This window comes from Erpetoichthys calabaricus, chromosome 6, assembly GCF_900747795.2.
Source record: "Erpetoichthys calabaricus chromosome 6, fErpCal1.3, whole genome shotgun sequence".
NCBI lineage: Eukaryota > Metazoa > Chordata > Cladistia > Polypteriformes > Polypteridae > Erpetoichthys > Erpetoichthys calabaricus.
This window is the reverse complement of record NC_041399.2, coordinates 36,609,269-36,635,445: the sequence shown is the minus strand read 5'-3', so window position 1 is coordinate 36,635,445 and position 26,177 is coordinate 36,609,269. Positions and strand designations below refer to the sequence as shown.

General features: G+C 35.2%; 1 protein-coding gene and 1 long non-coding RNA gene across 4 annotated transcripts in view; one reads left to right on the top strand and one right to left on the bottom strand.

The window, feature by feature from the left end:
- The window catches only part of spidr (scaffold protein involved in DNA repair), a 389,881-nt gene that overhangs the window by 45,665 nt on the left and 318,039 nt on the right, over positions 1-26,177 (bottom strand). For all 3 annotated transcript variants that reach the window (XM_028803494.2, XM_051929096.1, XM_028803495.2), the window contains exon 11: positions 25,991-26,152. In XM_028803494.2, coding sequence (XP_028659327.1) covers positions 25,991-26,152 — 162 coding nt within the window. The remainder of the gene's footprint in view (positions 1-25,990; positions 26,153-26,177) is intronic.
- LOC127528412 (uncharacterized) overlaps positions 6,946-26,177 on the top strand; it is a 69,330-nt gene continuing 50,098 nt past the window's right edge. Inside the window, exon 1 of the long non-coding RNA XR_007935306.1 lies at positions 6,946-7,954. This is a non-coding gene — a long non-coding RNA (uncharacterized LOC127528412). The remainder of the gene's footprint in view (positions 7,955-26,177) is intronic.

Here is a 26,177-nt window from a genome sequence, read left to right as displayed (position 1 = left end):
AAAATGGAAGAAACCATGGGAAAGGCAGTTCAAGGAGAGACTCCTTTCCAGGTAGGTTGGGCGTGCAGTGGGTGTCAAAAAGAAGGGGGTCAATACAATACAATACACAGAACAAAACACAAGTAATCCTCAATAGAATAGTAAAATAAAAATATTAATATAAATATTTGTATTTACAGTATAAGTACAGAGCAGAATTAAACAGAACATTATATCACATAATAATATGATTTGGATTTGTTTAGAGTCCTGGAGACCACAGCCATCAAGCTGCACCCCCCTATTGGCCATTCCACAGCTGAGGCAGCACTTGGCCAGCCAATCCGATGAAAGGACCCCTCTACCCGACGATTCCTGCAACCCTGTAACTTGGCAGGTGGGCAGTGGCACCAAGCGCCACATTTGAGTACCGAGAAGAGAAACAGAATAGGTGAGGGTTAGTAACAAATTAGAACTATCATATTACTTATGTTTTAGTGCTAATGACCAACAACAGAGATGTAGTCTGTACAGTTAATCAGCAGCTCTAGTCAAGATATTTTAAACTGATATCTTCTTGTGTATTTACAGCCATTTTTAAATCCTCACTAAGATCCATGTATAATGCTGTATTTGTATTATGAAGTTTTGTGTGACCAAAATTAAAACCATAATATGAAACTGATGTTATGGTGGCTCAACAACAGCACAGGACACAAAATACAAGATCAGTTTGCATCTTTTATGCACAAACTGTTCTTTCCTCCAACTGTGCTGATGTGGCAGAGAGGAGCATAACACTATATTTCTTCACTACTCCCAAATTTCTGAAGAGCAAGTAATTTTACCATTTATGATTTATAAGATTTGCAGAATATACTGTAAGGCTACATAAATTATCATGTTTAATTAAAAACAATTAGATGACTGCTATCAAACCTTTCAGGCTTACATTGCAAATTACGTAATTTGAATAAGATCAAAAGGGAGACATTTACCAGAATTCAAAAAACCCTGTGCATATTAGGCTTAGAAAATTTAAACACTACCTGTAATGGATTTGTGAAAAAGATGGGCCTTTGTTGAATAAAAAAGGACAAAACAAAAATACTCATACAGTGGTGTGAAAAACTATTTGCCCCCTTCCTGATTTCTTATTCTTTTGCATGTTTGTCACACAAAATGTTTCTGATCATCAAACACATTTAACCATTAGTCAAATATAACACAAGTAAACACAAAATGCAGTTTTTAAATGGTGGTTTTTATTATTTAGGGAGAAAAAAAATCCAAACCTACATGGCCCTGTGTGAAAAAGTAATTGCCCCCTTGTTAAAAAATAACCTAACTGTGGTGTATCACACCTGAGTTCAATTTCCGTAGCCACCCCCAGGCCTGATTACTGCCACATCTGTTTCAATCAAGAAATCACTTAAATAGGAGCTGCCTGACACAGAGAAGTAGACCAAAAGCACCTCAAAAGCTAGACATCATGCCAAGATCCAAAGAAATTCAGGAACAAATGAGAACAGAAGTAATTGAGATCTATCAGTCTGGTAAAGGTTATAAAGCCATTTCTAAAGCTTTGGGACTCCAGCGAACCACAGTGAGAGCCATTATCCACAAATGGCAAAAACATGGAACAGTGGTGAACCTTCCCAGGAGTGGCCGGCCGACCAAAATTACCCCAAGAGCGCAGAGACGACTCATCCGAGAGGTCACAAAAGACCCCAGGACAACGTCTAAAGAACTGCAGGCCTCACTTGCCTCAATTAAGGTCAGTGTTCACGACTCCACCATAAGAAAGAGACTGGGCAAAAACGACCTGCATGGCAGATGTCCAAGACGCAAACCACTGTTAAGCAAAAAGAACATTAGGGCTCGTCTCAATTTTGCTAAGAAACATCTCAATGATTGCCAAGACTTTTGGGAAAATACCTTGTGGACTGATGAGACAAAAGTTGAACTTTTTGGAAGGCAAATGTCCCGTTACATCTGGCGTAAAAGGAACACAGCATTTCAGAAAAAGAACATCATACCAACAGTAAAATATGGTGGTGGTAGTGTGATGGTCTGGGGTTGTTTTGCTGCTTCAGGACCTGGAAGGCTTGCTGTGATAGATGGAACCATGAATTCTACTGTCTACCAAAAAATCCTGAAGGAGAATGTCCGGCCATCTGTTCGTCAACTCAAGCTGAAGCGATCTTGGGTGCTGCAACAGGACAATGACCCAAAACACACCAGCAAATCCACCTCTGAATGGAAAAATGAAGACTTTGGAGTGGCCTAGTCAAAGTCCTGACCTGAATCCAATTGAGATGCTATGGCATGACCTTAAAAAGGCGATTCATGCTAGAAAACCCTCAAATAAAGCTGAATTACAACAATTTTGCAAAGATGAGTGGGCCAAAATTCCTCCAGAGCGCTGTAAAAGACTCATTGCAAGTTATCGCAAATGCTTGATTGCAGTTATTGCTGCTAAGGGTGGCCCAACCAGTTATTAGGTTCAGGGGGCAATTACTTTTTCACACAGGGCCATGTAGGTTTGGATTTTTTTTTCTCCCTAAATAATAAAAACCACCATTTACAAACTGCATTTTGTGTTTACTTGTGTTATATTTGACTAATGGTTAAATGTGTTTGATGATCAGAAACATTTTGTGTGACAAACATGCAAAAGAATAAGAAATCAGGAAGGGGGCAAATAGTTTTTCACACCACTGTATATACAGCAATATTAGGAAAAATAGCTTTTAAAAATATTTCAAATGCATGTGTGGATTTTTCCAAACATACATTTTTTAGATTTTTTGTATGTGTGTGTTTTGTTACCATTGTAGTATTATCAAGTGTTTTGAGGAGACAGACAAGTATAAATTTAATTGTATGATGTAAATTGTGTACTGTGTACACATGACAATAAAATTGAACTTGATCTTGTAGATGGAAAAATGCTAAAATGTTTTTACTGGAAAAAATAGTTTTCTGTAGAAAAGAAAGCCAAAGATACTCTCTAGGAATCAACTTTAGTTTTCTTTAAAATAATTTATTCCCTACAATGAAAGTTTTCACATTTTCAGAGAAAATGCATTGTTTCTTTCAATAAGGTTCACAGTCCGTCTGTGGCATGTTATAGTACAAAGAGTGAACTTAGCAACCCCATGTAAGAACATTTTGGCCACTTGTTAGCATAATTATTTTATGTTTTAACTTTTTCATCATTCTTTGTTTCCATTCCCTCTGATTTGTTCCAAATATTTAATTGCTTCAAAGCATAATTTCTTTAAAAGAAAGTAATGTTCAAAATGCATGTCCGACAAAATCCCAGATCCATAATGTTATATTTTAGTTTTTCTGTGGAGCCAACTTTCATATTAATTTATTTCAAAAAGTACAGTCTTGTAGTCATAGTCTCACTCCTGTAAGAAATAAATATTTTCTTAAATATTAACATCCAGAATATGCTGATTTATATGTCAAAAAAGAAGCAAATTATTCTTTGAATTTTCTGGGATCTCACCTCTGAAGATTTAGCTCAAAAATCTCTCTAACCACACACACTTAACCTTACACATACAAAGAGATAAGGATATCTAGTTAGTGTACTGCACTTGATTAGTAGTGGTTGACTAGCAACTCTATTTCTTTAATTTTGTTGATAGTAACCTTTCCCACATTGTTTTGCAATATGTCCTATGATTTCAGCACAGATATGATTTTATTTATGGACAGCGTCTACTTTTGCACTACTGTGTTTCTGTAAAGTTACATAGCAATTTAGCCACATAAAATGCTAGTGATATTCTGTAGAATTTTGATTTTTCATACTTTATACATGATTTCTTGATCAAGTGTTATTTGACAGTGTGAATAAAATACACTTTCCTAAATAGTCCACATTTTGGTTGCTCACTAAAATGGCAATTTCCTGCAAGAATGTGTTTCTAATGTAATGCTTTATTTAAGGATATTTTAGAATTTTATGTAAATTAAATGAATACATTAAATATATTCCTCGGGACTTGTTTTATTTTGTTATGTTAAAATTAAACTGAGGTGTTTTAGTCCCTATAAATTCACCTGGTAAATCCTTTATTAGTTTGGTGATTATATGGTTTAAAAAAAAAAAAATAACATGTTAATAATATGCTAAAGTGTCTTAATGAAATTTTAACAGACAGTTCCAGTGGAAAATAAGACATTTTATTTGCATATCAGGCAGTGCTACAATTAGCTCATACAAGTATTAAAGTCAAAGTAAGTTGCATCATTTACATGGCATGATAGAGCTGTGGATAGTGCTGCTACTTCAAAGGTCTGGGGTCCAGAGTTTTGAATCCCACATCATTATGGAGTTTTCACTCCTCAACATCCCCAAGCGGGCCATGCCATCGACTGTCAGTCTGTCTGGTGTTGTTTCCTACTTTACGGCCAGTGCTGCGTACATGATACTGAATTGGTTCAAAATTATTTAATGTTGTTGTACATTACTATTTATATACCACAACTCAAACATAATTACACGTAGATGTGTTAGATATTTAATTACAGTATTACAAAAGTGTTGATATTATACTATCCAGTTTGGAGTAATATTAGATTAGATAAACTTTATTAATCCTATGGGGATATTCAAATGCATACAGCAGCAGAAACATAAAAAATAAGAGTACAGATGCACAGGACAGAAACCAAATCTAATTGACAGACAGATAGATAGATAGATAGATAGATAGATAGATAGATAGATAGATAGATAGATAGATAGATAGATAGATAGATAGATAGATAGATAGATAGATAGATAGATAGATAGATAGATAAAATTAGGAAGAACATAAGGAGGAAGCATTGAATTGCTTAATAGCAGTGGGCAGAAAAGACCCCAGAGGCACTTCTTAGCACACTGTGGTGGAATGAACCTGTGGCTAAAAGTGCTCCAAGAGAGTGCCTCCTGGAGGAGATGGAGGGGATTTTTCATGATGGCATCAAATTTCGCCATCATCCTCTTTTCCACAACTGCTTCCAGTGTGTCCAAGGTTTGCCCTGTAATGGAGCAAGTGTTATTGATAGATTTGTTAAGGCATTTTGCTTCTTTTGCACTGAGATTTCTTAACCAGATTCTGCATTGCACAAAATCACACTGGTTACTATGGACTGGTAGAACATTTCCAGCAGCTTACTGCACACTTTATAAGACCTCTGTCTCCTTAGCAAGTACAGTCTGCATTGGCCCTTCTTGTACAGTGGCACTGTGTTGACAGACCAGTCTAATCTGCCATTTATCTGAACCCCCAGGTACTTGTAGATCAGCACCACTTCCACGTTCTCCCCCTGAATGGTGACAGGTCTCAGAGGCTTCTTCGCTCATCAGAAGTCCACCACCAGTTCTTATGTCTTGCTGATGTTGAATTGCAGGTTGTTGTCCTTGCACCTCAAGACAAAGTCCTCCATGACATTCCTCTTCGCTGACTCATCTACATTATTAATGCAGCTCATGATGAACGATTCATCTGAACATTTCTGTAAATGGCAAGTGCTGGTATTGTACTGGAAGTCTGTTGTGCAGAGGGTAAACAAGCAGGGAGACAGGTCAGTTCCCTGAGGTGCAGTAGTATAACATACTACCATTTCTGATACATACAGTAGTTCCTCAGCCTCACAAACTGCTGTCTATTGGTTAGGTAGGTCCATGATCCAGGAGACTATGGGAGAATCAAGATTCAAAGCCTTGAGCCTTTTCCCCAGCCCATGAGACTGAATTGTGTAAAGGCACTGGAAAAGTCAAAGAACATGATCCTGACTGTGGTGCCGGCTTTGTCCAAGTGGCATTAGGCTCTGTTAGCACAATAGAAATTGTGAAATTTTACACTGACAGCAATGATTCAACACTAATCAATTTGTTATGTATTAAATGAGTGGGCCATTCATTGAATAATTTTTATTTTGCCCCATATGGTCAAATCTGACTGGAAGTGCTTTTTTAAAAAAAATCAGTGTAAACTTCTCATAATTGTGTCTCACGCCTGTGATCACAACGGCTATTTTATTTGATAGGAAATTGTACACTTAAATATTATTTACTCAGTAAAATTTTCATTGCATTAATTTTTAGTTCTCTATTAAACCATTCCTCAGATAAATGCATATCCTTATAGGAGAAAAAGTTTTTAATTTTTGATGAAAACCCATTCATTATGCTTTTACCACTTTATCCAGTTTATCGCATGAAGGAAAAAAATCCTTGACAGCCAATGGACTTATGCAATAATATAACTGAAAATTATATGTGCTCATTTGACAAAAATAGTCAGACTTTATTTTTATGTTTAATTATTATAATTTAAATTACACAAATTATCCTTTAACTGTACTCTTGTCTCTTTTGGGAGGCAGAAACACACCTTATTTTACATCACAGAGAAGGCAAATTAATCAATTACAGATGAGTTTATGTTGTTAAATAAGCCCCCTGTTTAACAGTACTGGCTTGCTTTTGCTGTCATGTGAAAAATCTAAAATACCAAAGTCTGGATAGCTATAAAATTTTCATAAAATTTCTAAGTATCCAAAAACTAATAAGGGTTGGTTTCTGCCCAATGCTGCCTGGACAGACTCTTTATTATTATTATCATCTAAATGAGGGATAGGCATCATTTTTAATTCCACTGGGATGCAATTTTCTGTTGGTACTAAACACTTAGTGGATCATAAACGCCTGTAAAGGATCACCTTATCATTTTGCTTTCCTTTGCTGCTGTTTTTCCATTCAAAGTTCACCTTTTATTTTTATAAACACTGCTAGAATTTTAAATCACAGAGCTGTGTTAGTCTCTTGCATTTTAAAATAGATATATGAGGCTTGACAATTGATTCTGAGAACCTGCCAAAGTGCACTTACGTTGGCAGCACTGTACAAACAGCTCGGTAAGGTTTCATAACTTTGGTATATCAGTGTCTCACAGCTGAGTTTGTGTCAACGTGTGGTGGTGTTTTGCTGAGTGATGTTCATTATTGTTGTTGTGTGTTCTTGTGCGCCATCACCAGAATGTCGGAGCTTGCATTAGAGCAATGAAGAAAACATTACATTTCTTGTTAAACTTCAGGGCTGCCAATAAAAAGCAGAACTGATGAAAACATTGCAAAAATGCTAAGTATTGTGCGTGAAAATCGTCGGCTGACAGTGAGAAGTACAGAAGACCACATAAACATTGATAGAGAAACAGTTAGGAAAATCTTAAATGAAAATCTTGACATGAGAAAGGTTTGTGTAAAAATGGCCCTGAAGGAGCTCACTGGTGAACAAAAGCAAAGAAGAATCGAAATTTGCCAAGACCTTTTGGAGAGGCAAGACAATGTTTTGGGCCATGTTATCACTGGTGATGAAACATGGGTGTACAAATACAACCCTGAAAGAAAGCATCAAAGTGCACAATGGAAGTCAGACAATTCTCCACGACCAAAAAAATTCTGTCACTCCAAATCAATAGTCAAAAACGATGTTACTAACCTTTTTTTGATATCAGTGGGATTATTCATTATGAGTTTGTACCAACTGGACAAACAGTTAACAAAGTTTACTATTTGGAAGTGCTGAAAAGGCTGCATGAAAAAGTTAAATGAAAACAACCTGAACTTTTCACCAACAACTCACGGCTCTTGCATCAAGACAATGCACCAGCTCACACGGCACTGTCTGTGAGGGAGTTTAGCCAGTAAACAAATAACTGCATTGGAACACCCTCCTTACTCACCTGATCTGGCTCCCAATGACTTTTTTCTTTACCGAAAAATAAAGAAAATATTGAAAGGAAAACATTTCAATGACATCCAGGACATCAAGCGTAATACGACAACAGCTCATTCCAGAAAGAGTTCCAAAATTACTTTGAAGAGTGGACTAGGCGCTGGCATCGGTGCATAGCTTTCCAAGGGGAGTACTTCGAATTTGACTGCAGTGATATTCAGCAATGAGGTATGTAGGACTTTTCTAGGATGAGTTTGCGAAATTGTCAGACCTCATATACTTTGTCTAAAAATAAATTAACATTTTGTAGAAACACTTTAGTGAGCAGCATTGCCACTTAAATCGACAACCTACTGAGCTCTAAATAGTTAAAGAACAAAGAAAACACAGTCATATCTTAAGAAATGCAAGAAAACAATGCAAATCTGCATAAACATTTCCTAGAAAATCTAAATTTATGCAGTTGGGCTTTTGTGTGAATGCAAAAACAATGATAGTTAAGAGATGAATTCAACACTAAGCATGAATTAGATACAGATTAAATTAGTGGCTACATCAAAAACCCACTAACTGTGGTCCTCAAGTGCTGACATTGTTCATTTCTGATCTAAACAACAGAAGTAGCAATTACATTTTCCCTCAATATTACCACTGCAGTCCTATCAACTAAAGCAAAATATTGTGGACTATAAACATTTTGGGGATTTTAACTATGTAGTAGTTAGCACACCTAGCACTACAGCTTCAAAGCTCCAGGGACCAGGGCTTAAACCCCAACATGGCCAGTGTCATTGTGGAGGTTTGTACATTCTACTGATGTCCATAAGGTTTCAGGTATTCTGGTTTCTTCACATATGGTAAGATGAAGAAAATTACGTTTACTGGCATCTCTAGATGTATTTCAGAAATGTGAATGTGTGCTCTTACACTAGTACAATAGACTGGTGTTAAAATCCAAGATAAGAAAACTCCTTACGCCTAATGCTGCTGAAATAGACTATAGCTCTAAGGGAGAACAGATACAGAAAATGACCTGTTGTCTAGATAGCCCTAGCTATTATAACAAATAAAAAATAGGCTTTATCATTGCCATTATACATTAAGCGACTCTTGGAAGGAGTCTTACTTCTATTTACTGACACCATGTCACTTTTCCATGTCACTTTTAACAGGAAATACATGTCACAATTCAATCATCATTCAACTGACGGTTGGAGTATTTGTGTGAGAAAGGCTGTGCTTCGGTTAAAAAAAAAAAGAAATTTGCATATACTGTAAAATCAAAGCTAATTCTGTCAACCTTTATAGAAGTTAACATATAAAGATGTACATAAGTTTATTGTGTTACCAAAAGCACTGTGACAGACATGGTTTTGTAAACTGACTATACAGAAAGCAGGAGTTTTACACAGCACTGCGGCAAACAGCTGCCCAACAAACTTTACTTTATAACTTTGCCCCCATGCTCAGCTAATATCGTGCATGCTCAGCCTTCCTGAACCAAAGTAATTTAACAAACATGAGGGCATTTTCTATATGTGGAAGGATGTACAATCTCTTTTTCCTGTACAACACAACAATATTAACAAATCCTTATGGATTATGGAATATTTTGAAAACAATGTAAGAAAACAGTGATACATATAATGAAAGGCCTAACTGATCATTCATTCATTTGCCCAATTTCAAAACTGCTTTGCTTATTTTTATATTCGCAGGATAAAGGTTTTACCATTGGCTTTTATTATGAATGCAACATAATAGATTTAGGTACAAATAAAACTAATAGGTAAACGTATGACTGGGAGCCAGTTTAAAGTAACATATATCATTAATGTGTATAAAATAAAACTGATGTGTAAACATAAGTAATACCTAATAAATATATTTAAAGAAAACATAATAATATATGTCTGCTCTGCATTAAAAAATGACATTTTATACAGTTTACAAGATGTTCTAGAATATTTTTATTACTTTGACTATTCTGATAAAGTATAAAATAATCATTATGTCCAATCAAGCACCTGAACAGAAACTCATTTCAAACATGAAAATAACCACTATGAACAAACAGAGAAAAAGTAGGGAAAAAAATCAAGTAGACAACACGTGAAATTTTAATCACATAATAATTTGGAGGTGTTACTTCAGTTTACGGGATTTACTTTATATTCCTTATGTGTTAAATTTGTTTTTCTTTTAATTACGTGCAATATATATATTTGTTAGTAATAAGTATTCAGCTTCATGGTATAGCAGCATATAATATGTGCATAAACAGATAGGTAGACAGAACGACAGACGGACAGATATAGGCAGGCAAAGTGGGATTATAATTGTGCCCCAACTAAAGAGAGTCTGAAAGAATGCCCATTTCAGAAAAGTGCTGCATAAAATATATGTATAGATAACAGAATAATAATGCCTTCAAAGACACAATGAGGAATAAAACAGGAAGAAGCAGCCTGCTTTACAAGCACAGTCTAATAATGTATATATCTGCCATTAGCCATCTTGTGCACTGCTTACTAAGAGTGGTTTTTCAGGTACTGTTAGAAAACAAGCTATGCTTCTAGTAAATCTTAAGTAAAGTAAATCACTTTTATTAATATACCGCAAAATTATATAGCTCTTGCTCCAAAGCACATTTAAATATTACAAAATCATTTTACTCCCATAAATGATAATTCTTCAGTTACATCTTTAGATAACTGTTTAAGTTGGATGAATTATTTTGCCTTTAAATTTTGATCGGTGTCTTATCCCCTTGTCACTAGCAGATATGTACTTTACAGAATTCAAATCCAATCAGATGAATTTTTTTTTTTTTTTTTTTAAAGACTAACATCCTCAAATGTTTCCACGGGAACATTTTGGGAAACTTTAAAGGCATTTTTAAGAGAGACATTATTTCATATTTCTCACAAAAAAATAAACTGGAAACCAACAAGGCACCAGAGTAACAACTGAGATTTCCAGAATAGATCAGGAATACGCCAGGTCTACAAATGACGCATTTTACAAGAAGAGCCAGGTTCTATAATCAGAATTTAGTCTCTTGAAAACAAAAGAAATGGAACAATACATCTTTAAATACCAATACCATTATTATGAAAATGGACAGAAGGCTAATATGATTTTAGCTCAATTACCAATGCAACTTTAAATTTTATTATTGTGTGGCATACACAAACTATAAAGACCTGAAAGATGCCAGATATAAACTAATTTACAACAGCCTGGTCAGCAGTTGTTTATTGTGCTCCAATAAACACTACCTTTCAAGAATATACTAATAATCTAGTCGTCAACTATTCACTTAAAATATGGAACCAATGCAGGATGCACATCAAGGCAGAGAAGCTTTTGTCTTTTGCTCCTCTACATGATATTCACTTTTTTTTCAACCTCCTCAAGCCTACTTAGTATTTAATCTATTAAAAACGCGTGGGATTAAGACACTTAGAAAACTGTGTATAAATAACGTTTTTGCATCTTATGAACAATTATGATTCAAATTTAACTTTCCAGCAGCACAATTTTTCCACTATTTTCAAATTAGACATTCTGTTAAAAGAAACCTACCCCTCCCCCTCTTTTTTACAGGAAATACTGGTCAGTCTTGAAAACTCGGGCAGTATCTCAACATTATATAAAAACATTTCAAAGAATCTACCCTTCAACAATCCAAGGGAATGGTGGGAAAAGGAGTAAAAGTCTGCCACACATAGAATACACTCTGCCTCACTCTATATGTGTCAATTACTAAATAATTCAACTTAAAATATTTCATCAATCCCAATTATTTTGTTTAAAATTGTCCAAACATATCCAGGACAAGATCCAACTTTCAAGCATTGCCATCTAGCACCAGTATCATTAGGCCATATGTTCTGTGAAAACACTAAATTAAATTAAATTAAATACTTATCAGACAGCTTTAGTGTCATAATCACTCCTAACCCATTAATAGCTACATTTTACACACTCACAAGTTGGCTTAATGAAAATAGGGACAAATTGATTATAATACCTTTTACCACACTACAAACACACAGACTTATCTTACTTGACTGGAAAAATCCCAACTTAACTTTTATAACTGAGTGGGAATCTGACATTTTATATTTCAGTATTTGAAAATATAAAAAAATCAAATTCTCACTTAGATGATCTGCTAAAAACATTTTTTTAAAAACAAGGAACAACTTAATTAAAAGAAATAGATTAAGCATTTATATAGATGAAAAAAAGTTTTTTTGTAATACTTCTGTTTCTACTCTCTTTCTGTTAGGTGGGGGGAAAAATTCTTGTTTGGTTAAGTTTTGTTTGTTCTCTTTTTTATTTCTCTGGGGTTCCTTCTAGATTGATTTTGAAGAAACTTGCTGTACATGTTCTGCAAATTTTATCTGCTTAATTGTATACTATGTTACGATCTTGAAATAAAAATAAAGAAATAAATTTGACAAATGGAGTTTTTTAGTGATTAACATTCTGAAAAAACAATCACAGATTACTGATTCTTAATTTAAAAAATCATAAATCATTGCAAGGGTCATGAATAGAGCTAAAAAGTTTCATCATACAACTCCAGTTCTTAAATTAAACTCCTCGTATATTTAGAGCTGATAACTGAATTTGCATTTTGAGATAAAAAAAGACATTCACAGAGCTTATTAATATTTATGCTCAAGAGCATATATTATGATCTAAAGGTGTAGACTTATTTGAAATTCTAAGGATATTTAAAAGTTCTGTAAGAGACAAATACCTATAGGGCCTTCAAATGCTGAAATGGTCTGTTGACCAATATTTGGCAGGTCTCATTGGTTTCTGAATTAGAGCAAAGACTGAAGAGACATTGTCATGATTGAATACTTCTGCTGAGGCCATTCACATTGCCTTTTTAAAATTACTTTGACGGTCCTGATTTGACTGTTGCCAACTGTTACTCAGTTTCTTTCATTTCTCAATGTTCCAATCTGGCACGTACCATACACTGGAGTGAGAAATGTCTCTACTGATAATAATTGCACTTTTAGACTTTCATTGTACACTTTTGGAATTGTCATCATTTGCCTCCATTGTGATGTACTGCAGATTGCCTGGAGTGGGACGGAATGGAGCAGTGAGCTAATGAAGTTAGGATTTTTAACTAGAATTATTTTTACTTTATGCTTATTAAAGAAAGATTGCAGATATAGTATACGCTTGAATATATGTATTTCTGTGTACACATTACATATATGTTATGTTCAGCAGGAGGAAATGATGCAACAACACCAATGAAAAAGCATCATTCAAATGTCAACTTAAATGTCCACCAATTTCCTATTTTTTGTGGGGCCATGTCCACAGCATAAGAAATTATGAAATGCTACATGTTATTCTGTGCTTTAATTTAATTATATTTTAATTGTGATAGAGATCCTTTCCAGGGATGCTTTCAACCTTGTATCAAATGCTGCTGGGATAGGGTTCAAGCTTCTGCAACACTGAATTGGATTATGCTGTTTTAATAATAAGTAAATGGACATTTGTAATTGGACACAATACAGTGGGAGCTCTAAGGAAGTGTGCTTTGTAAGAATAAACTGAATTATTGCTGCTTTGTTGCTGCATGAATGCACTTGATGCAAAAAGTTACATTTACTGTATAATAAATTTTAGCAGTGGGTCAAGCAAATGACAAAGAAGTGCATTTTGTTTCCTATTGCATATACTGTATCTAGGAATAAGAAGAACAAAAGTATACAGTATGTGTGTACGACCGACTGACATGTGAGAACAAAGCATTTGTTAGTGGTCTAGTTGGAGTATAGTGTGTGTGCTATAGAATAAGATGGAAAATTCCAACAGGTGTACACTACAGAACAAAATGAAAAAATGAGCAGAAAGGCTTTACAAACAGTATGCCAATAGGTTTATGTTTATTTAATTTACCAACATGAAAGCAAATGCTCTGAATTGTCTTAACAGAGTTAACATTATGAATTTGAAAAATCAAAACAAACACCACAAAAATTTATAACTGGTGGAAATTTAAGGTGACCTTTGAATGATGCTGTTATGTTAATGTTGCATTATTCCTTGTTTACAAAGACCTAGGAGGATAAATTAAAAACAAACTGGAAATATGAGAATATGCACTTGCTTACAAAAACAAAAAATAAATAGATAAAGTGAAGGATATTAGAAAGTCGACAAAATGAAACAATCGATGTAATTATACAAAGTATTGAAATATAATAATTTAAATCCCAAATGTTTCTAAATAAAACAATTTAGTGTGAAACCCACCTTTCAGGAAAAAAAACAAACATCAACACACTCACAATGTAAATGGTAAGATGAAGGAATTAAACTGAAAAATGGTAACTTTATAAGAAGATACATTTAAATGATCTACAGAGTAGCGTTTTCTTATAATTGTATGATAACAATGACAATTAACAATGATGTAAGATTTGACATCAAAAATTTAAAACCTGGGTTTGCTAAATTTTAAAAAAATATAACTTAATAAGCATTTGTGTGCCACATGGAAATAATAATTATTTTATCTTGATTTTTTAAGACTATTAACATCACCACTATGATTTTCATTCTGCTTTTCCAGGTGTTCCAGTTATATAAGTCATTGTTTCCTAATGATCAAGCTAGTGGGTCTGATACTGATGTAGCTGCCACCTTTCAGTATTCAGAGACAATTATCTTGGTGTCTACTCCATTCATGGTTATTTGTCATTATTAGAATACAATTAATGGAGCAGACTCCACAGAAAAAGGTTTATTAATGGGAGAATGACAAAAAGGAGAAAAGAACTTAAAGAATGTAAAGCTGTAACAAAAATATTTCTAACCTTCGGATTAATATAAATCTCAACCTACTGCTCTTATGTTAAAGAGTTAAACTTCATCATGGGCCACTATGAATCAGAAAATAAGCATAATGCCTGTGATAATTTCCATGTGTTTTATAAACATGTTTAGTCAAGTTGAAGCTTTACTATAGGTTTCTGTTACCAGAATGCACATAGCAAACTCTTTTGTGCTTGGCTGTGTGATTGAGCATTTCAAAGGATTAGATGTGCTTCTTGTGTTACACCCATGTGCTGCTGAAATAATAACAACATAGGTATTTTTGACTTTAATAAGTATTGCATGAGGTTCGCATGTTACTTTTAACATGTTACCCTAATGCTCTCGATTTTGTCTTGCTGAGTTAAGCAATCTACGTTCAGCTCATCAACAAAAATTTAATGATTTCTAAAATATTGTGACAGATTATTTTAGCCAGAAGAAATAATGTGAAAATGCGAGAAGGAATAATGTCCAAACATTTCCCTCTCGAAATTTATTTTGTGGACGCATTTACAACAGATGTGAGCAGGCTACAAAATTTTTAACAGTAATCTTGTTAAGGGTTTATATGGACACCAAATCTGATTATTTGTGGAGAAACCTACCTCTGTTCATCAGGTTTTTTCAGAGGCCAAAAACCTGATTTTTCTAATCAGAATAAGGATTTTTTTTTTTTTTTTAGAAATCAGGTTTGTGTGAATAATCAAGTTAATGAAGTGCTTTTAAACACCCTAACTGAGATCAATTAGACATAAAAAGACTAACTGATTGTGAAACTGCCTCTAGCCATAGGGATCCCCTAAGACTGGTATTAGAAACCTCTGCTCTAGAGAAACAGCTTCTCTGCATGCGCAAAACATTTTGTAACATTTTCACATATGTCTTTGTTTCAGTTTTACATAAGAAAACAAATAAATAATGGATGGACAACTTCTCTGTATGCTTACAAATAAATCTACCTGACCAGATGATGGTTACAGGATTGTATGTTTTATGAAAATAGCTAGCTAGGGGAAATTAAATATGTAAAATATCAACAATTGATCCATTGCAAAAAATTAAAATTTCCTGAATGTTTTGTTTGCAATTATTTGTTCTTTAACTGAAAAAAAAACTATACTTTAAAAGCATATTACAAAATTCTTTTAAAGTATAGTTTAAGGTTGGGGATGCTAGGCAAAAGTATCAACATATCAGGTGCCTTTTTCTGGGGCTCTTATGAAAAACACATATGCGGTTAAAACTGTTTTGACATTTGTAAATTTAGAAAAGGTGTCATACAGCAGGATGTCCTAAAGCAGGAAACGCCATGAGCTGTAGGTGCCCTCCTACTCTCACACAGGTTTTCAGGTTTCAGTAATATTCTTTATTTAGGTTATCTGATTATAACATGACTCTGTAATACCAGCCATAAAGATTCAAGTGATCTCAATTTTTAAGTTAATATGTGGAAATTGTCTCAAAAACTGACTCTGGAGGGTAAAGTACAAACACTTGGTAACACTAGTTTCATGCAAATATTCTTAAGAGTACTGTAAAATCAAGGAGGCCAATTTGTAATTTTATTGCCATCTAATTTATTCTATTTAAAGAGATATTTTTCTGAAAACCTTTATGATATGCGTAAACTTGATGAACATGGGATTATCATTGCTCTTACAGTGTCTGGGAATTTCCCACAAGGACCTGGACACTGTTGTTAAGGGAAAGGTGTGCTCAATTTATTATCACTGAACTCACAGTAGAGTATACAATTAGATGAGTTCTCAGTTGCCCTACAAAAGATAAGAACATGAATGAAATGCGGCAACACTGGAAGATACTCTTTTCACAACAGATTAACATTATGAAACAGTAAAAACTGGCTTTTCAAAATTCAAAATAAAGGTATTGATTCTGTCCTATTTTCTGGAAATATTACATAAAGGTAATGGTATTCTCCTGGTGATTCTAAATATTAACAGTGACATAATCAAGTGACAACATATTATTTGTGGAATTGTACTATATGCCAAAATTCACAGCACTGTGTTCCTTTCATCTGCCTTTAGATAGTTTTCCATGCCTACCATTTATGGGATAAAAAAAAAAAAAAGAGTTAAATGGAAATTTTTCATTTTTTTTCTTTTGAAAGGAAAATTTTTTTTTACCATATTTTAATAAATAAAATTATTTTAAACGTTTAAACGCTGTTTGTTTTTAATAATATTAATAAATAAATCTGGCATCTTTGATATTAAATGAAGGTTTATTTAATAATTTTATAGAGCCCACAAGATATTAAGCAATACAACTAAAAAATGAATGCAAAAGGAGTTAAAAGAAGGTCTGGGTCAGTGTTAACTTGTAATATGAAGGAGTTTAAAAAGTTAATTTCACTATTAAAATTAAAAATAAAACTATAAATATGACCTTCCAGCAGTTAATCTTTTATCAAGGAGCCAAACATGTGAGTTTGTATCAACATTTGCTTGTAAATTTATGAGTAAGCCTGAAACAGTACAGCACGTCAGCTAATGTATGATAACAGTAATCCAAAAGGATCAGTTCATTAAATAGAAGACTATAATGTGGCTCATTTAATTGCCTGGAGCTGAAGTTTCACATTTGCCATAGAAGAAAGGATAAGAAATCAAGCTCTGTTATTGTGTCACAGAAAGATGCAAAGTCCAGAAACAAGTAATTGTGTTGGAATCATATGAACTTTGCTCTGCTGTATAAACACAAGTGTCAGTTAAAAAAGTTAGTAAGATATGAAAAGCTAAAATCCTTTCTTGTTTATGTATTGTTTTATTATTCAGCCTACATGTATATATTTGACAAGGTAAATTAACGGACTATAACTTATTAATTACCATAAATGGAGTGAGAAGGCAAGATGTTGTGATTTACAGAAAAATTTAAGTTTTACCATTAGATATTTAAAAATTTCAAATAATATGACTCATGTGAAACATTTTGGCGTTTTTGAAAAATTTGAAAAACTATTGACCCAGATAAACCTTTCTGTTAATTAGAGAGGAATAATTAGATAAGCACTGAGGCAGGTTTCTTATTTTTGCCACCATGGTTATTTATATATATGCACACACACATTCATAGACAGGCAGATAGATATAGTCAAAGTTAAATTAGTTGGGAGAAGAAAGCAAAAACCTTGTAAAGGCGTATGAGGGCTCTAGACAACCTCAAAGCCAGCTCTCTTCTTCTTTTAACTAGGGGTTGAGATAGGTTAATTCAGAAACACCAAGGAAGACTCCTTAAAAGTGCCAGGCCACTGGTGTTTCCAAGTCCAGTAAATGTCTACTGTTTCATGACACCAGAACAGGTGGTTTGCCTATTATATGGTGTATAAATATAATTTACTCCAGGTACTGCTATGTGAACTCTGAAATGAGCTTTAATAACCACTCTGCTAATGGGGGCGAGACTTTAGAAGGTTACAAAGCCCAGGATTTAAAAGAGGCTCATCCACCTGTGTGAAATGGTGGTCAAAGTGCAGTTGCTTGGCCTGCTTTAAATGTTGAAAAACCCATCACTTCAAGATGAAATAAAGAATAAAATGATGTTCAATGAGACTGGCATAAAAAAATGTAAGATGGTCTAATGTCCTGATTTCTCAAGGGCTTGTAGATGTTGTAGCAGTACGATGAAAAGGGCACAGACAGGTCAACAACAAGGAGTAGTGATTTCTCTCAAAAGGGATGAAATAACTTATAAAAATATGTTTTGGTAAAATGCTTTATTTTAATATTTAGGAACCTTAAAAAATCAGAGCAGAATTGCATTCACAATTAAATGTTTAGGCAGTTTAATTTAACATGGAACACAATTTGAAGGAGGTAGTTAAAAGAACTAGCGAACAAAATACATAGAACCACTAACAGTTATCAATGCAGAAATACAATTACATTTGGTGTAGGTAGGTGATCTGTAACTACGCTGCCTTCAAAAAAAAAAATGTATGTGCCCTGCAGATGCCTAGAGTTGCAGTAAAATTTAACATTCCTTTTTATCATTTGTCTAGCAAACCTATAACTGAAATTTTTTTGAGAATATGGAAGAATACATTTTAACAGTCTTACAGATCCTTTAACATAGCATTAATTATTAGTCACTGCATGATTTGCCCTATCTTGAAAGTACAAAGAGCAAATATACCTAAATAAACAAACTAGCACCATAAATAATTTACTAAAAAGATTTACTTTCAGCCGCTCTTTAAACTTTAATATTAAAATCACTAAAACGTTCAATATCTGACGCAGCCCTCAGAAGAACACAGAAAACAGAAAATAAATGGATGGGAGGATAAAATTTAAGGTACAAGATAAAAAGACAGAAAAGAATGCTATATATAGCCAATTGCATTGCTTAACGTAAAAACAAAGGATAATACTACATCAAAAGCAGATTGACGCCTATCCCTAGTATTGAATCAGAATCACTTTATTGCTAGCATGTGAAACATACATAATTGACTTTGGTAAAGTGCAAAATATGAGTTACAAGACGTAACAAATTCAAGACAACACAATTTCAACCCACCATTAACCAGACACTGTGCAAACCACTATACAAATACAACAATTCTACAGGATGGCCTCCTTCTCTTTAATAGGAAGACAAGTCATTATTGGAAATGAGACCCACTACAGTTGTGTCATTTGCAAGCTTTAGGATTTTTACAGATGTGTCCATGGATCATTTGTATAAAGTGAAAACATCAGGGGTAAAAGAACACAGCCTTGGGGGGAGCCTACACTAACTGACAATGGATCCTACATACAAGGGCCCAGTCTCACATACTGCTTCCTATGTGTCAAGAAACTCAAACTCCACTTGCAAATACCATAGGGTACACCTAACTGAATTAGTTTATTCTGAAACAACTCTGGACAAATGGTATTGAAGGCTGAGCAGAAACCCACCAAAAAGACCCTCACATATGTTTTAGGCAAGTCCAGGTGCTGAAGAATATAGTGGAGGCATAAATTAACTGCAAGCTCCACTGAGCAATTTGCCCTATATGTGAACTGAAGTGGATCAAGGAGAGGGACTGCTGGACTTTAGGTAGGAAAGAAGAAGACGTTTGAATATTTTCATAACCACCGAGGTCAAAGCAACTGGCTTATAGTCATTAAGATCGCAGATTATTTTCCTTCTTGGGAATTGGAATGATAGTGGCTACCTTAAAGCAGTCCAGAACTTTGCCCAACTGCAGGGAGGTGTTGAATATGTCAGTGAACACACATGCTAACTGGACTACACAATGTCTAAGAGTACCAGGTGAAACTCCATAAGGGACAGGTGCTTTCCCAATATTCTGTTTCCTGAAAAGTTTTTGTACACCTTCTTGCTTCACAGAAAGTATAGGGTGTAATTGAATTAAGGGGGGGGGGGGGGGTTTTGGGGAGGGAAGTTGAAGAAGGTGAATCAGACTTCAATGAAGGGGGAAAGGCGACACTGAAATGATTGTGAGAGGGAGAGGGGGGCTGTTGATACAGAAGGCAGCAGGGGTCATAGTTAAATGAAAATCAGTATATTGCAGTAAACACTTGTGTGCATACACAATTTTCATTAATAAAGTTTTAATTTAGTCACCCACATTCCATAAAATGGGAAAGGTTTGGGGGCTGTGTATACTGTGAAAGAAGACAGGGGCCCCAGCCCAAGAAACTTGTAGTAAATGACTAAAAGCCCTTTTAAGGGTATCTTTTGCTTTATAAGCAATATTCTTCTCTAACAACTCTTGGCATTCCTACATAAACTACAGAGGCAAGAGATAAAAGGTTATAGACGCACGTTTTCTCTACTGATTACTGAATAGTAAAGCCAAAAAGTTCAACGGATACAAAGTTCAGTGTACGCTGATAAGAAAGTTCATGTTAATTTGACTCCTTTCAGAAGTTAACACAGTTATCTCTGAACACTTTGTTCTAGCAAGCAGGTAAATGTTCAAATGAGTGTAACTAAGAGTATCAGTGAGAAGAAACATGTCAAAACCACCCTCCAGAATCAAGGCCTTCTGGATTTGCAAGACCAAACAGCAGGTGGAGCAGGGAATAAATTCACATACACATGTTCACTAGTCCTCAAGTAGTGAATCTCAGAAAAAAAATAAGAAGACAGAGAAATCAAATTATATGACAAGGAGGCCAACCTAATTCAAGATGAATATTTAAAATTGTCAAGTGGAATACTGAAAAAACAAAATTTGTTTTTTGACTTTTGGCATATATTTGATTTCTTTTCTCTCTTACAGGATCATAATACAAATTAAACAGCAGCATAATTTTGATTGACTTTCAGCTTGAATTACATAATCAAGGCAGTTCTGTACAAATCAGGACATGGCATTCTGCCTGCAGTCACTCCATATAGAGCAGTTCAGGGCAGACAAGTAATATGTGTTTTGTCAGTTTGAAATCTACCTCCTCTTAGTAATAACTGGAGACATCCAACTAGGTCTAGGGCAGAGCTTTCTTTATCTGCTCCCTTACAAAGTATTGCATTGCAGTGCATATTTACAATAAATGCTTTCTAAGAAAACCATTAAGTCTCAGCACGGTGACCTCCTTCACTTAGCATTTGATATACACTTCATATGATCATAATCGGTCATATTACTGTCATCAACAACTGGTCTTAATTTAGCAACCTGTATCTGTTCTCTGAGACCAAGGCAACAGAATATTATATATAGTATATAGTACATAGTATCTACATATATAATTCACTAAGTCCATGTCTAGCAAGACGCACGCAAGACAGCCCCGCCCACCAACAACTCACTAAACAGCCAACCATGGCGCGAGAGTGAAAGCATTTGCCAAGAATGTGTTCATTAATCAAGAACGAAAGTTGGAGGTTCGAAGAAGATCACATACCGTTGTAGTTCCAACCATACACGATGCCAACTGGCGATCCAGCGGCGTTATTCCCATGACCCACCAGGCAGCCAACCGGGTAACCAAAGTCTTTGGGTTCCGGGGGGAGTATGGTTGCAAAGCTGAAACTGAAAGGAATTGACGGAAGGGCACCACCAGGTGTGGAGCCTGTAGCTTCATTTGACTCAACAGTCAACGTGACTCACAAGTGCATGTGGACTGCACACAGACGAAAGCAATTCACGTGAGGAGTTGGGGGCGGACACATGAGCAGGCAGTGTGTACTGAACAATGACTAAGAGATGACTTATGAAATTGGCAGACTAGAATGGCGGGGGCGGAATGGGCGTCAGACGATCGAACTTGCCTATCTAAAGGATGTAAATGTCCTAACACGGGTTCCGTAGGTGAACCTGCGGAAGGATCGTTACCGGTTGTGCCGACCCGTCGTTGGACGGTTAGGACCCGAAGCCTCTCGGGCCCGCTTCCCCGCCCTCTCTCCAGAGTTCCATCTTTTCATTCACTCACAGTCATATCCTCAAACCCACCCCATTTGGACAACTGTGTCTTTCAGGAAGTGTTCACCCATCAATACATAATTATGCGGCATATGCTACGCAGCGGATTGGCTAGTATATATATAAAACACCTCAATATTTTTTAGTTTTTATGGAAATGCATACAGTCTTAATCTTTCATGACATCAAGGCATACAACAAATAACAATGGCAAATAAAAAAAAATAAGTCAATGAATCATTTCATCAAGTGTACAAAATTATATTAAAATTTTTGATATAACAGCCAAACTGTGGTGACCCTTTTGATTCAGAATGTCAGTCACTTTGTGTAAGTCACCAACTCTGAATCCAGCAAAATCACCCCAGACCATCACACATCCTCCTCCATGTTTGACAGTTGGTGTCACACAATGAGGAAATGCCCTTTCACTCACTCAACTGCGTACAAACACCCTGCATGATTAACCGAAGATTTCAAATTTTGATTCATCTGTCAATAAGACACTCTTCCAGTCTGCAGTAGTCCTTTAAGGAATGGCTTTCTTACTGCCACTTGACCTGTCAAATCTGCAGCACACAGTCTCCTCTTCACCGTTGAAACTGAGACTTGCTTTGTTCAACCACTGTTAAGCTGTGGTGTTATGAGGCACCTATCACATAAGCTGGTGACCCTCAGAAACTTGTCTTCTGATTGAGTTGTGACTTTGGGTCTGCCAGATCTCTTCCCATCAGTTTCTACCAGTTTCCAAATGCCTTTGGATTGGCTGGACACCATACTCATTGACACTGATTTGTTTTGCCATTTTGTTAACTAAAAGGCCTAAACTTCAAAATAGTAATAATGCTCTGTCTCATTTCATTTGTTAATTTCCATTTTCTTGCCCTTATCACTGGAATTTATAACTTTCTACACTGTAATATTGTCCAAGTACTAGTACTTCACACAGTCTGTTCCAACTCTGCTTTAAGACAGACAGAAGGTTTTTAAGTAATCAATAGAAGTTTGGACACCAGTGGAAATTGTTTGCTTCAACTTGCAAAGCTTAATTTACCTTAATTGTCACAGAACATCTGTAGGTTGTAACACTATTAGTTGTTCCCTGAAGAAGGTCCATTTGTAACATCCTGAAATGTACTTTTTTCAGTTTTTGCTAACCTAAACTTTAAATTTAAACATCTGGAAGTTTACTGCTTACCTTGCTCACCATTTTAGGTCATTCATTACATTTGAACTGATTAAATCTGAAGAAAACTGGAAAAAAGTGAAGTGTTCTAAAACTTTGTAAAACTTTAAAAACTTTTTAAAACTTAAAACAGGTGGTCCAAGTCTACTCAAACAACATTTTTCAAACCTTAACTAAATAATGACATACTGTGAAAAGTAAAAGATACATCATATTTTCAGGAAAGTATTCAGCACCAGGCAGGTCATGGTTGTGTAAAGTTGAATTTCTCCCTGATTTTTAGAGGGGTTACAGTATCTGCTTACATCATTAAACAATCTATTTTTTAGGTCTCATATCAAACAACTTTGGTAACCAGACTGCATGTTTCTCTTTCTGCACTCAAAGGACTTAAATTTCAAATGTTTGTTGATATTAGTATGACTAATGACTGACAGCTGACGATCCAGAGCGCAAACTGAAAGGACAGTTACCTTGTTAAAGGTTTGCTGGGGAAAAGCAGGCAACCAAAAAGTCTTAGGAGCTATGTTACCCATATAGGAAGTGGTCACTGGTACGTTATAGCCTGGGCCAGATAGAAAACAATTTACCACAGTGACGCTACCAATGTGCTCATCACATCTATACATAATTAAATGAAGCATGTCGACGCTCTCCAGGTTTTGCCTGTATGAAAGTGTTGTTGACATATTATTGCAGATTCCTCAGCACTAGACAAATGTGTCCATCAATGCATGCAAGGCAGAGATGCATGGAGTTTGTTACTCTTTGCAAGATTAACAAATTATTTCCTACATAAAATGGACATTTTCATAGAAAGATTGTATTTTCATAAAATGTTAATAAGTCCTTTTATAAATCTAAAGTGTTTATTAATGCCTAAATGATGCAGCATAACTTTGGAATTAATATTTTGTTTCATCATACATTTAGTAAAGGAAATAATAGTTAACAAAAGTTCACCACTTTGATGTACATCTTAAGAGTTTTTCTTAAGAAATTCTTAAAAGGGTACATTCTTAACTCTAATGGTAAAATTAACATAGCTATCCATGCATTGTCTTTCTCATTTAAGCCTGATCACAGCAATATTTTAAATTTAACTGAATTTCAGTTTTACAGAGCAAATTTTGCAACATGAATAAACAACTTTGATACTTTTGATTTCATATCATTAGTTACATCTGAATGTATGCAGTGACTAAAACTACAGGAAAACAAGTCTATTCATACAAATAGTTCAACCTTGTAGTGGCCTCTAAAGAGACTTTGCTATCAGTAAAATTTTAAACGTTTCATAATTATTTAGGACAATGATTAGAAATTGGTATCAAGTGCATGTTAGACTGGTAAGATGATCAAAGTTCATTAAAAATGTTGACTTGCGTTTCAAAGCTTACTGTTTTAATTAATAAGTGCCAAAAATAGACATATGACACAGACGGCAGGTAATTCACTGTATGTGTAACATTATGTGAATCATGTATGTTACGATAAACATTATTAAGAATGTCTGCGATCCCAAATTTGAGTAAACATTTTTGAGTATGTTAACTTATATTACTATTAAGAATGCATTAAAATGTGTGCTTATATTCATAGTAATATAAATTCAGTCAATCATAAAAAAGGGCAACTTTCCCAGCTTGCTAGTCCCAAGGTACTGTCTGTGCATTTCAAAAAAAAAAAAAAAAACCCATAGGGCGTGGTAGCACTTTTGCCTCGCAGTAAGGAGACCTGGGTTCACTTCCTGGGTCATCCCTGCGTGGAGTTTGCATGTTCTCCCCGTGTCTGCGTGGGTTTACTCCGGGTGCTCCGGTTTCCTCCCACAGTCCAAAGACATGCAGGTTAGGTGCATTGGTGATCCTAAATTGTCCCTAGTGTGTGCTTGGTGTGTGCCCTGTGGTGGGCTGGCGCCCTGCCCGGGTTTGTTCCTGCCTTGCACCCTGTGCTGGCTGGGACTGGCTCCAGCAGACCCCCGTGACCCTGTGTTAGGATATAGCGGGTTGGACAATGACTGAAAAACAAAACATATGTTAACTAAGACGAGTACTATGGAGATATACAATCTTAGTAATGGAATAATTTTCCCTAGATGCTTCCTACACTGTTTTTCCTCAAAAGAACAGCCAAGGAACTCCAAGTATTCCTTACAACTGTTCATGATATCCAGTTGAGGAGGTTAACAATTTCATGTTTGTTGCTGAAGACAGCCAGATTAGCTTCAGATTTATACTTTTTTTTCTTTGTTCCTCAGAAGGTTATGGTTTTATTCTTTTGCTCCCTCACAAGGTATTTGGCATCAGCCCTTACCACAATTGCCACCTTCTTGAAAATTTGGAGAGCTATCACTTCTATTCTAAGCAACGACGTTTCTTTAACGTTCCCATCACCTCTTGTAGCATCCAGTAGATTCTAAGGTTGCCTCCACAACAAGTACTCAGCACATTTTATCTACAGGTCTTTACAGAAACAACCTTGGGTTCAACCTCCCCAACTTTCTTTCAAATGTGGTTTTAATCTCTTTAAAAACTCATAGTTTAACTCATTCCTAAGAGATGCACTCAGAGTACTCTTAAAATCAACCTTCCTACCCATTTAGGTTTCCCATGTCTAATCAATGATTTGCTATCTGAGTGAGCTCAGCCAGCTGACTTACACCTGATAAAATTTCTGCTTAAAATAGATGTATTTATTCCATGATAAATGTGGAATTCCTTATGTTAGGATTTGCAAAAATGTTCATATATGGCCAATGGGCATTGGAAAAGAAAATGTGATTTACTGTCACAACTGGCCTTACCTTGCCCGTGTTGTTCTTTGCAGGACTTTGATGTCATTAAAGATGCATAATTTTCCCTCCCATTTACTACAGTAGTACAGAAGGCTTCCTTTGGAAAAGTAGGAGAAGGGAAGTTGCACCTCAGAGAAAATCCCATACACATCTTGCACAAGGACACAGAGTCTGTGTGGAAATAAGATAGTTGACT